Source organism: Cucurbita maxima, unplaced genomic scaffold (genome assembly GCF_002738345.1).
Source record: "Cucurbita maxima cultivar Rimu unplaced genomic scaffold, Cmax_1.0 Cma_Scf00004, whole genome shotgun sequence".
NCBI classification, from domain to species: domain Eukaryota; kingdom Viridiplantae; phylum Streptophyta; class Magnoliopsida; order Cucurbitales; family Cucurbitaceae; genus Cucurbita; species Cucurbita maxima.
Window position 1 is genome coordinate 4,295,133 of NW_019272020.1, and position 12,196 is coordinate 4,307,328.

The 12,196-nt window shown below is 37.7% G+C and overlaps 3 protein-coding genes across 4 annotated transcripts; 1 reads left to right on the forward strand and 2 right to left on the reverse strand.

Annotated features, from left to right (window-relative positions):
• Positions 1 to 110: 110 nt before the first annotated feature.
• Positions 111 to 6,024, reverse strand: LOC111478659 (pyridoxal phosphate homeostasis protein). The gene is made up of 7 exons (XM_023123037.1): positions 5,694 to 6,024; positions 5,469 to 5,535; positions 2,761 to 2,807; positions 1,714 to 1,801; positions 867 to 1,000; positions 648 to 746; positions 111 to 448 (listed from the first exon to the last, which is right to left on the reverse strand). The coding sequence occupies exons 1-7, from the start codon at positions 5,916 to 5,918 to the stop codon at positions 374 to 376; spliced, it is 735 nt and encodes a 244-aa protein (XP_022978805.1). The 5' UTR covers positions 5,919 to 6,024; the 3' UTR covers positions 111 to 373.
• A 788-nt stretch (positions 6,025 to 6,812) lies between these two features.
• LOC111478057 (cytochrome b561 and DOMON domain-containing protein At5g47530-like) lies at positions 6,813 to 7,817 on the reverse strand. Of its 2 annotated transcripts, none has more exons than XM_023122137.1 (3): positions 7,607 to 7,817; positions 7,269 to 7,523; positions 6,813 to 7,192 (listed from the first exon to the last, which is right to left on the reverse strand). In XM_023122137.1, the coding sequence occupies exons 1-3, from the start codon at positions 7,778 to 7,780 to the stop codon at positions 6,908 to 6,910; spliced, it is 714 nt and encodes a 237-aa protein (XP_022977905.1). In that variant the 5' UTR covers positions 7,781 to 7,817; the 3' UTR covers positions 6,813 to 6,907. The 2 variants fall into 2 exon arrangements, with proteins under 2 accessions (XP_022977905.1, XP_022977904.1); XM_023122136.1 differs by having other exon boundaries at positions 6,813 to 7,201.
• Positions 7,818 to 9,230: 1,413 nt separating this feature from the next.
• On the forward strand, positions 9,231 to 10,926 carry LOC111478069 (putative pectate lyase 2). The gene is made up of 4 exons (XM_023122157.1): positions 9,231 to 10,004; positions 10,088 to 10,191; positions 10,360 to 10,498; positions 10,599 to 10,926. Exons 1-4 carry the CDS (start codon positions 9,324 to 9,326, stop codon positions 10,818 to 10,820), a joined length of 1,146 nt encoding a protein of 381 aa, XP_022977925.1. The 5' UTR covers positions 9,231 to 9,323; the 3' UTR covers positions 10,821 to 10,926.
• The last annotated feature ends 1,270 nt before the right edge of the window (positions 10,927 to 12,196 follow it).

The following is a 12,196-nucleotide window of genomic DNA, read 5'->3' on the forward strand; positions in this document are numbered from 1 at the left end:
AAAAAAAAAAAAAAAAAAAAAAAAAAAAAAAAAAAAAAAAAAAAAAAAAAAAAAAAAAAAAAAAAAAAAGTTGACAGCGATCAATACGTGGTATTTTACCAGTAAAAGCATACAGAAAATTATTTTAAAATCATTAAAAAAACCGTTTACAGTTAATCCAAAATTTCCGTAAACGCAAACCTTCATTTGTCATCTGATGGCGCAGAAGTGTGTCAACCTGAACATACAGCCATCACTTTACAGTATTCGGGAAGCTACTAATAACTGGAGTTGGATGCTTTCTTCAGTGATATTTTATTTAAAGATCGGTATATGTTAAGACAGATTATTTCATCAAAATGATTACCAAGGCAAGATCTCTGGCATGAAAAATTCAGTTTTTCTTGGGATATTCCCTAGCCCCAAATATTGTAGATCCGACCCTCACATTTGTACTCCCCATTTCAACCTGCAAAACATGAAGGATAAGAGTTTGATTGTGTGATCGTTCTATAAAGCGTCCTGCCTATACAAGTTCTCTTGTTCTGTCAAAAAAATTGAGAAGCGTTTTGTTCATTTAAAGAGCAGCAACCAACTTTCTTAAGTTTACTTTAGGCCAAGTTTATAGGTATCCTCTTAAGGAGCATTATAATGATGAACATTCTTACAGCTTGTTCGAAGTCTGCTGACATGCCCATTGATAGCTCACATTGTTCTTCTGATATTTCAAGTGCTTTGCAAACCTCAGTCCTACAGTGAGCCAATAACTGCAACCAATATATACCAATTGGTAAGAACACAAGGTGCCAACAAACTTGATAAGTTTCTCGTAACAGAGGAATGGTGGACAAGGTGAGGTTGAACTTTGGGGTGAAGGGTTTTATCACCTTGAAGTTTTCCGGTGTGGATGTATAATCTAACATTCCAATTGTCATTAGCCCAGAAAACTGAAGATTTGGGCAGTTCAAGCTTACGTGTTTAGCAAGCTCCACACAACCAGAGGGCTCAACACCTGATTTTGCTGCACTTCAAAACAGGAAAAACATTATTCGAAGGACTACAACATTCTATGATTAGTTTAAAAAAAAAATTAACGCATAACCGATAACATCACCAGTCACCTTAAAGACGCACTATCAATCAACCTAACTTCAAAAAAAACGTCTCAATATCTGATGAAAAAACTTCAATCATACAATTAACAGTATACAAAACTGGACAAGCTTCACCATTCTGAATTCTGATCTTGAAAATTCTAAAAAAAAGAAGGTTAAAGATCTGCTGTAAAGGAATCTTTATGTTTAAATGTATGTTGAAATCAGATAGCATAAAGAAACTGAGGAACATAATTGTCTGTATTGCACGGCTTAAACGCTTTAGGTAGGATTCTAGGGAATTTATACCGAGAAGTGGGGGGTTCAAAAAGCAATATAATCATACTGCAAAAAGAATTTAATGACTAGGAGAACAGGGCAGCTGGACTCTAGGTGTCCAGAAGCGCTGGCATTTTTAACAAATTACTTTTAATGAATAAAGTACTTAAAAAGATAAATTAGAGCATGCTTCATGCAAACAATTAAAACACTGTTGCCTAATCCTGTAGGTCAAAGACACTTCCAAAAAATTTTGCACCAAAATCTTGCAAATCAGATCTCTAAAATTTACTGCAGTTAAGTGGTGGCGATCACTTTAAGATGGAGAAACTCGCAATCGTTACAAGTAATAATAACATACATTCTTCTCCACTTGTATTCACTTGAATGAACACCTTAAGAGGCTTTCTCTCGATACTAGCAACCATCCGATCCAAGCGGTTTGCAATCTGAGAAAAGAGTTTAAGCAAATTGAAAAGAAAGTTATAGTGCAGCATAAAATAACAAAGTTAACCATTTTAATATATATATAAAAATAAAAGGAAAGCATAGTGTTAGGCATAATGATCCAATGAGACAAGAGAAGGCAGACGGGAATCCAAAACTGATGGAAAATAATCATTCAAAAAAATACAGATTTAAGACTTCTGGAGTATGGCCCCCACGTTAGTTATTTCAGTTAGTAAAGCAGAATCACCAAGTTCAATTACCACTCAATGAGAAATTCTTCCTGTAACAGCCCAACCCAAGTCCAAGTCCAAGTCCACCGCAAGCAGATATTGTCCTCTTTGGACTTTTCCTTCTGGGTTTCCCCTCAAAGTTTTTAAAACGCGTCTGCTATAAAGAGGTTTTCACACCCTTATAAATAATGTTTCATTCTCCCCAACCGATATGGGGTCTCACAATCCACCCCCTTCGGGGTCCAGCGACCTCGCTGGCACTCGTTCCCTCCTCCAATCGATGTGTGACCCCCCAATCTACCCCCTTCAGGGTCCCGCGTCTTTGCTGGCACACCGCCACGTGTCCACAGTCCTTCGGGGTTCAACCTCATCATTGGCACATTGCCCGATGTTTGGCTCTGATATCATTTGTAACAGCCCAAGCCCACCGCCAGTAGATATTGTCCTTTTTAGGCTTTCCCTTTCGGGCTTCCCTTCAAGGTTTTTAAAGCGCGTCTCTATGGGAGAGGTTTCCACACCCTTATAAAGAATGCTTCGTTTTCCTCCCCAACCGATGTGGGATCTGACGCATGCTATAAACCAAATTCAACTAAACCCAATGAAAGAGAAATAATCACCGCATAACTAAAATAAAATATTGGAAATTGATTTTAAGAATTTCAAATTTAACTTTGAGGTGAAGATGGGCTTCTAATCAAAGAACTCCAGATAACTAATAAGAAGCGTACCTTCTCATCATCCACACTTTCTACAACTGCAAGGTTTGGGACGCCAGCTGTGTGGTTATTGCAAAAGTAATGGTTAAAAATGAAGGAACAAAAGTATATGAAAAGAAGCAATTAAAAAGGTCTTAAAGCCATCTGCTGATTAGATGAAATGCCACAATATAAAAATTTCTAGTTAACCAATTATCCAATTTAATTCTCTATGAGGTAAGAAAATAACCAAACTCAACATCACATTTTATAAATTTTGAGTACAATTTGGCTGTGTATACACCATCGAGCTTAGGTTCTGAGTACAATTTGGTTGTCTATGAAATAGCCAATTCAAGGTCCAGTCCATTGGAGAAGTCGATGCTTTATTTACACCAAAACAGGCTATAATTTAAATAAACTTAGTCAAACTGCACTTTATCTACAGCAAATTGAACAGCTCGAGCTTGACAAAATAAAGAAAATACCAATAGGCCTCTCTATCAATTGTATAAAAGTTTGGATTTCTATGTTCAACTACTAGTTTTGTTTAGCAAAATTTTCATGGTTTAAGTTTTCAAAAATGATTTAGGACCTACACACGAGTAAAGCAATAATCATGGCTGTGTGAACACTTCTCCAATGCTGTGCACCGTGGTAGCATCCAATAAACAATCTACTGGCTGCAATTACATTCTTAGCTTCTCAAGATTGGATTTCTAAGTATAGAGCTCTAGGGTAGCTAGGCTGCAGAGGCTAGTGGCGGCTAATTTCATATGGATCCCTCCCTTCCGTGGAAAGTTGAAACTATTCTGCTATTGGAATCTAAGTGAAATGAAATTTTATCCACAAATCTTCCAAAGCTTCCCTTATGAAATGGACTCAAGAGTTTGGCCTAACGAAGCGACTCTCGGCTGAATTTTCAACGTGCTTGGAAAGCCTATTGATAATTTGAGTCCGGTAGATACTCACACAACATCTCCTATTCATAGATCCACCCCTGCTTTTATAGTTAATATATGAAAATGCATTCATTTCCTCCTCCATGTGAATATGAAGCGCATAGATATAAGTTATGCCTTGAAATCATCCTCTTAGACTAGCCATTGATCATTGCTTTGATAAGCTATTGTCATTGCTAAGATTCAACTTTAGATGACTCGGAAGACTTGGAAGCTTACTTGAACATCAGTTCCATGATGCACTCTTAAATAAGAGTTCTTGGGGCCAAATGTGCAGGTCTAAGTAGCTTTAGTGAGGGGGTGAAAACACAAATTTCTTCAATGTGGTGAATAACAAAGATGTAGAACGTAACAGAAGTTTAGAAAAATTAAAAAATAACAGAACAATAGAAGTTAACTCCTAAAAGAGCATGTCATGAAGCCTCTCGATATTTGATTGAGAATGAACAACCCAAGAGAAAAAGAACAGCCTCGAGGAGTATTACAAACAATGCCCTCAGAACTGTACTTATGACTTTAGTAGTGGATTATCTTAGCACACATCTCTAAATGTCTTGATTTGGGCTTACCTATATTCTTCAAGGTGAAAAATTAGAACCTCATCTTCATGTTATATTCAACAGTAAAAGGTTCTCCTTGAGTCAAATTTGCAATGTTGATTTCCCTAATGGATCTTGACTGCAAGAAGAATCTAAGTGACACGGAAGCCCCAGAATAGATTTACATCATGTATCTGCTACAAATATCTGCCCTAGTTCTGAACAAGATAAGCGCCTTTGGCTTGGCAACCACACATGTAGTTTACTTGTAAACTGAAATCGAAGGATGTCTTCAATAACTCCCATGTTCTTGACCAGGACCTTTTAAGTCGATTTAGAAGGGGGCTCTTATCCATGAAAGGTGAAATAGTACTCAAGATGTACAAACTAGTTATGAAGTTCATAAAAGAAAAACCTCATTAGCTGTTTATTTCATAGTTAATGAATTATGGGCAAAACCACTAAACAACACCAAAAACCTCCATCTTTGTTTTGCAGCACATGCTCTTGAAGCTGAATCTAAAATGTATGGTTCAGTTTCATCCAAGATTTTCGTGGACGTGAGAATTTTGGAAAGGAAGAAAAATTGTTTTATCTTTTCTGTGATTAGATTGTTTTCGAAGCCTCAACTTGGTACAGATTGTTCTAACCTTTATGTAACTATGACTTATCAAGTCTTCGTACTTGGAAAATTCCTTTCGCAATTTCAATAGCATGGGTTGAGGCTCTCCTCTCTTCTTCTATAATTATGAAAAATTTTATTTCCTCAACGACATCATTTCTAATTTCCCCCACCATCCCAAAAGACCACTCATTCTATAGTATAGGATTCCACTGAAGGCCTGATGCAGATTTTCTCAGATTTTCAATTTTGATTGTTGAAGCAAGTCTGATGCTTGATATTTTTTCTATTGGCCTCTATAATGGCTAGCATGAAGTAGCCGAAATTAACAATTTTGCAAGCTTATTAGAGCTACCGGCGCCATTTGTCCAGCCCAGCATTAATTTGCTGTGTTGGTTAATTGGTTTCATTCAGCTGCTTAGTTTAGTCAGGCTGACATGTATTTAGATAGCTTCACTGATTTACTGATATGACCACAACACAATATTCTTGTGAGATTACAGAGTAAGTTGAATCGTATATTCGTATCATGAGCAAGTTTATGTAAAGAAGTTTCTAAAAAAAATTGCCTCCAGACTGCACTAAAAATAATTGCTAGAAAAAGAAATTTGATCATACTCAGAAGTGGTTTCACTTTGTTGCTCTGCAAATTCCCTATGAAATGCCATTCGATATCCTCCGGAAGCTGAAATTTCAATGATCGTCAGAGTTAATTAGTTCAAGTCCGTATCATCGATATTGAAATGTTTCCAAAATTCCACTAATTCTAACAGAATTAAAAGCCGAAACTCGACAGCCAAATATGGAATCCGGAGGAAAGTGACGAGAGAGAGAGAGAGACACCTGAGGAGCTTTTTCAACGATTTCCTGAACATAATTCTCGCCAAAGCATCGGTGGCCAGCATCGTAGACTTGACTAATGACGGAGACCGGCTTGGTCTTGCTAACAGCTACGACTCGGATATGCTGAGGCCCACGACCGGACCGTTCGGCGGCTTGCTGTACTCGCTCAAGCACGGACCTGAGCGCCGCCGACGCGGGGCAGTCCATAGCGGCACAGGAGGCCATGTCCACACCAGAATCTTCCTGCTCCAGATTGTTCTTTACTCAGAGAGTACCGAATGAGGAGGCTTTGTGTTATCGGGCGTTCCAGTCGAAAAATCGAGAGACAAGAAGGCAACGCCGCGAAACGACGTCGTCGCGAAAATTCCTTTTTCAATCCGATCGCTATCCGTAATTCTCATATCTTTCATTTTTCATAATTTAAAAATAAATAAATATACTTAATTATAAAAATATATTTAAAAAAATTTCATTTGTTTGTAAATTACTGCAATATTACTTTGGTTCTAAAAATTGGAATAGTAACTAGCCATCGCTAGCAAATATTATCGACCATTTTAACTATCACATATCGTTATTAGCCTCGTGATTTTAAAGCCTATCTATAGTAAGATTCCACATCGGCAGTCGAAGAGGGGAACAAAGCATTTCTTATGTGGGTATGGAAACCTTTCTCTAACATACGCGTTTTAAAATTGTAAGACTGAAGTTGATGCGTAATAGGTCAAATCATACCATATCGGTTAGGAGTAAGGTTGGACTATTATAGCTGACAATATCTGTTAATGGTAGTGGCCAACCGTACCATTTAAACTCTATACTCTATCGGCTATTCTTTGTTAGATGAAATTCTTTTCGATAAGAGCCTTTAAAATTTGAATCAAACGGTGCCCTTATCTTTGAAAGGGAACTTTGAAAGGAGTCCCTCATGTTCAGTTGTTTCTTTAGAAGCCTAAGCCTTCGATAATAAATAGTGTAACACATTGATTTCTTAATTTTATCCATAAGGTAAGGCATGTTCTACGTGTTATAACTCAAAGGTAATCAAACCAATCTCCTACAACCAGAGTCAGACTGTAAATTTAATTAAGATTGCAGGTCCCAGCAAATTTAATTAAGATTAAATTTTAAAGAAAAGCATTAAACAAATAAATAAAAGGAAACAGCTAATTTGTTCTAGTGGAGGGCGGAGGAGGAGGAGGATGAAAGCTTAATCAAGTAGTGGGAGAATACATATTGGCATTTAATTTCATGGCCTGTTTGAAGCGTTTAAGCTTGATGTATGTGTAAACCTCCAAAGCCGCCGCCACAACGACAAGAGCCAATAGTATTCCAACGTAAGCCCATCGCCACTTCTTTGGGTGGCGTTGCGCATTGATACCTTCAAATATGTCCGCTATTATGAGTGCCAATATCACATACCCCATGCCACGGTGCCACATTTCCCACCTCCCCCGCCTTCCGCTCTCCTTCTTCTGCTGCACGCATATCCCACAAATCTGCCAACTCTTCTGGACAGTGTTAATAAATAATTATGAGCTTATAATCCAATTTAGAGTTTGTAGGGAAACTAACTTGAATGGCTGTGAGGACGATGATTAGAATGCCGAGGACTAGGAATGGGATGTGAGAGCGGTTTGAAGAGTTAATGAGCGACACACCGAAGCCCCATCCGACAGTGCCCATAATGTAACCACATGTTTGGCACACAGCATGAGCGGAATACCATCGGTCGCATCTCAATGGGAATTCCTCCCTGAAGTATCTAGCAATCACAATCCCAATGGGTATCAAAGTTCCCCATCCTATGATATTCAGAACCCCGTGAACCTGTCAACTTAAACCTTCTCTCACCATTAGTTTTTTAATTATTACCTTAATTAAAAGAAGAAAAGAAATGGTTGAATTCTTACGTGTCTTAAAAGGGTGGAGTATCCCAAACCAGGGCTCTTCCATATTTTTGGTGCTGATGTTACTTTGGTATCTGGGGTGTGGTGGCCGGTGGTGTTTTGCTGTTGCACCGCGGTGGAATCAGAGAGAGCAAAAACTAGGCTCAGAATCAGGAAGAACTGGAAACGGGAACCCATTCTCAACCCCCTCTCTCTCTCTCTCACATATGCAGCCAAACCAAAGTTCGTTAAATAAAGCTACCAACTTTAAATAAAGCTACAAACTCAAATCAAAATTGGCAGGGTAAGGTAGAAGTGACTACTCCACTCATCAAAGTCAGGAGAGCTTATGCTTCAAAGTAGCTTATGCTTCGTTTGTGGTTTTCATAAGTATATTTATTAATCAAGTTTGATGATTGATTTAATTTGCTAAATAATTACACATCAAATTTGGAATAACTTCATTTCCTCTCTACATTTTTATGGAAGAAACATTTGATTAAATAATGCTCTCATAATTATTATTTTTTTTTTAATCATGATTTTGCAGCAGAGAATATATGCTTTTCTTTGAGAGGTAGAAGCAGGTTTTTCATATTTTAGGGAACAATAGGAATCGATGATCTGAAATGAACATATGAATAATATATTTTGTTCTTTTAGGGTTCCTTTTTTGGTAGCAGTTCCACATAAGCTGGCTAAGAGATCTTAACATTACAAGGTTTGCTTTTTTCCTTTTTTATTTTATTTTATTTTCTTTTTTCTGCATTCCATGCCTTTTACTTTACTCCATATTTTCATTTTGGTCGTAAAGAAAAGGTGTTCGATATCAATGTTTCAGTCTCCATCCAGCTCAAATTCAAGTTGGTGGCCAACTTTTCTGATGTTTTTCTTTATCCATGCACACATTTATTTGATTTCTTTTCATATTTAAATCCGCCAACTCATACTTCATAATACCCACTTTTCGACTCTATATGTTGCTTATAACGCTCAAGTAGATGATAAACAATCGAATGATAAGGCAAGTTACTCTTATCGTTTAAATACATGTTTGCAAGTGATTTTAATACTAAGTAATTTGTTTATAAATAATTTATTAGACTCAAAATGGAAACGTTATCGTTATGCATTTATAGCAAAGTGATAATATACATAAAAAAAACTTGCCACTTATCGTGATTAGTGATGGAAATCAACTTTGAAAGACTCGTTAGAAGCTCAAAATGTGACCTCGTAGAAATTTTTAGGAAGAAAGGATAGGTAATTATTCCCATACTAAATGGAAGTTCAAAATATAATAACACAGTAAAGTAAATATATTATCATAAACAAAATTTAAAAAAAAATTATAAATTTAATATAGAATCTATGATATAAATTAATAATATGATTTGATGACGTGTGAATCACAAGAACTCCCAAGAACATAATAATCATGTATAAATAATATACAAACACAATTCCACTCGATCATTTGAGTATTATTATCAAAACCCTCTGAATTAATATTTTAAAAAAAAATAATCAAATTATCTCGTGCAAGCACGTTTCAATTGTATAAGCAACAAGGTGGTGAAAGTGTAACCACGTTTCACCATAAAACACACCCAAATCGCTACCAAAATCTCTGGGTTAATACCTCAATGTCAATATCAATATCAATATCGTGTGTTCCACAAATTAAACTCGCCAACTTTCCCTATAATTCACTCCCATTTCTGCAACAAAACTCACACCCATGGCTTCCCCATTATTATCCCTCTTCTTCCTCGCCACAATTATCCGCATCCATTCACCTTCCACCGCCTACTCCAACAGCTACACCAAACTAGCCCTCAATCCCATTGACGCATGCTGGAGGAGCAACCCCAACTGGGCGGCCAACCGCCGCGCCCTGGCAGCCTGCGCCGTAGGGTTTGGTAGTGACGCATTGGGAGGCAAATTTGGGTCAATCTACGTGGTCATAGACCCGTCGGACGACCCGGAATACCCGAAGCCCGGAACGCTGCGTTTTGGGGTGATCCAAGAGGAGCCATTATGGATTGTATTCGCAAGAGATATGGTGATTACTCCGGAAAGGGAACTGATGGTGAACAGCTTCAAGACCATCGACGGGCGAGGGGCTAAAGTGGAAATTGGCAATGGGCCATGCATTACCATCCAAAACGTGAGCCATGTCATAATCCACGGCATCACCATCCGTGACTGTAAGCCGGCCAAGCCTGGGCGCGTGAGGAGCTCGGTCACCCATTGTGGAGACCGCCAACAGTCCGATGGTGACGCCATTTCTGTATTCAGTTCTTCCCATATTTGGATCGACCATTGCTCCTTGGCTAGCTGCACTGACGGCCTCATTGACGTCATCCACGCTTCCACTGCCGTCACCATCTCCAATAATTACTTCTCTCAACATGATAAAGTAGGCTCCTCAAATTAATTATTTTAATTATACCCTAATTTTTTTTGATTTAGAACTAAATAATGAATTAACGTTGTGGTTAGGTGATCCTTCTCGGACACAACGATGAATTTACAGCTGATAGAATTATGAGAGTGACCGTAGCCTTCAATCGTTTTGGTGATGGGCTTGTTCAAAGAATGCCAAGGTAATTAAATCAAAAGAACGTAAGAAATCATGGTTCTCCACAATATGATATTGTCCACTTTGGACATAAGTTCTTGAACTTCTCCCACAGGCCTCATATAAATCGAGATGTATTTGTTTACTTATAAACCCTTGATCATTCTCTCAACGTTCACTCAAAATTTTGCAGGGTGAGATTTGGGTATGCCCATGTTGCCAATAATTGGTACCATAAGTGGCAAATGTACGCTGTGGGTGGCAGTGCAGATCCAAAAATCTTCAGCCAAGGAAACTATTTTGATGCTCCTGATGATTCATCCTCAAAGCAGGTAAATTAATTAGTATGATCAAATACAGTTTTGATCTCTGGACGACGATTACGATTACGATAACGAGATCGGATTTGTGGGGGTTAAATGTATATTGTAGGTTACAAAGAGAGAGGTTTATGTGAATGGATGGAAGAAGTGGAAATGGAGGTCTTCAAATGATGTGTTTGTGAATGGGGCTTATTTCATCCCATCTGGGTGGGGGTCTTGTACGCCTTTCTACACTCGAGCTCAAGCTTTTCCTGTGGCTCATGGCTCTTTGGCTCCTCTTTTGACTGATAGCGCTGGCGCTTTGAGTTGTGTTGTTGGTAAAGCTTGTTGATTTATACACTTCCAATAATGAGATATGATCACATTTTTTTAATTCCCACCAACTTTATGTTGTTTTCAGTGTTCAAATATTCACTATTGTAACAAAGGAGTTGAGTTTTCTGGGGTTGTATCTTTTTATTGCGAGGACCACTAACTTCCACAATAATATAATATTGTTCACTTTAATATAAACTCTCACAATAGAATCTTGGATCTCGAACAGTGATTCGATTGAAAATAAAGAAAGAGAATTCTTGGTTTAGTTCTCCACCTTAACGACACAAAAAATGATTGATCAAATTCTATTGAGTCTGACTCATAGTGAACAATTATCAAAGAATGACTCTTGTTATCAAATGATTGAACAACCGGGAGTAATTTACTTACGATACTTAGTTGACATTCATAAAAAGTATTTAATGTATCATGAGTTCAATACATCCTGTTTAGCAGAAAGACGGACATTCCTTGCTCATTATCAGACAATCATTTATTCACAAACCTCGTGTGGGGCTAATAGTTTGAATTTCCCATCTCAGGTAGTTTTGCTTTTGGTTTCTCTAAAAGGCTTCATATTAATGGATATGATATTTCTTGCTTTTATAAACGCATAATCATTTTCTAAATTAGTCAATATGAGACTCTCTCCCAACAATTTTCAACAATCCTCCCCTCGAATAAGTATATCATAGAGCCTCCCATGAGATCTATGTAGCCTTTAAACAGTCTCTCTTTAATCTAGACTCGACTCCTTTCTCTAGAACTCTAGAACAAAGTACGTCATTTGTTCGACACTTTAGTCACTTTTGACTACACCTTCGAGGCTGACAACTTTTTTGTTTGACACTTGAGGATTTTATTGACATGATTTAGTTAAGAGCATGACTCTGATACCATGTTAGATATGATTAGATTCTCCGTTCCCATGCTTGACGGCTCGACATGACATGACACGCCCTAGAAAAAAGCAAAACACAGGACTACATGCCGGAGGTTAGGCAAAAGGCTACATGTCGTCGCTGGTCTCCAGTTTTGGTGAACAAACCCAGAAGAAACTTGCTGAAACCGCGATCTGAGCATACGGTTTAGAACCCAGACCTGATGATAAGAGGGGGAAGGGCCCATCGTATCCGCATAAAAAGGCATGGGTTTGAAATCAAAGTAGAGTACAGGTTTAACTTGTTTTTGACTAAAAGGAGTAGACGAGCGTTCAAAGTTCACATATCTGCCGAAATCTTGGAACAAATTTAAATGCATAATCATAATGTCAAATCTAATCAAATTGAAACCAACCCACATGTTTCTTATATTACTAATAGATCTATAATATAATTCCCAGAAAGAGTTAAAATGTGAAAATGAGAATTATTGTATGAATTAGCTGAG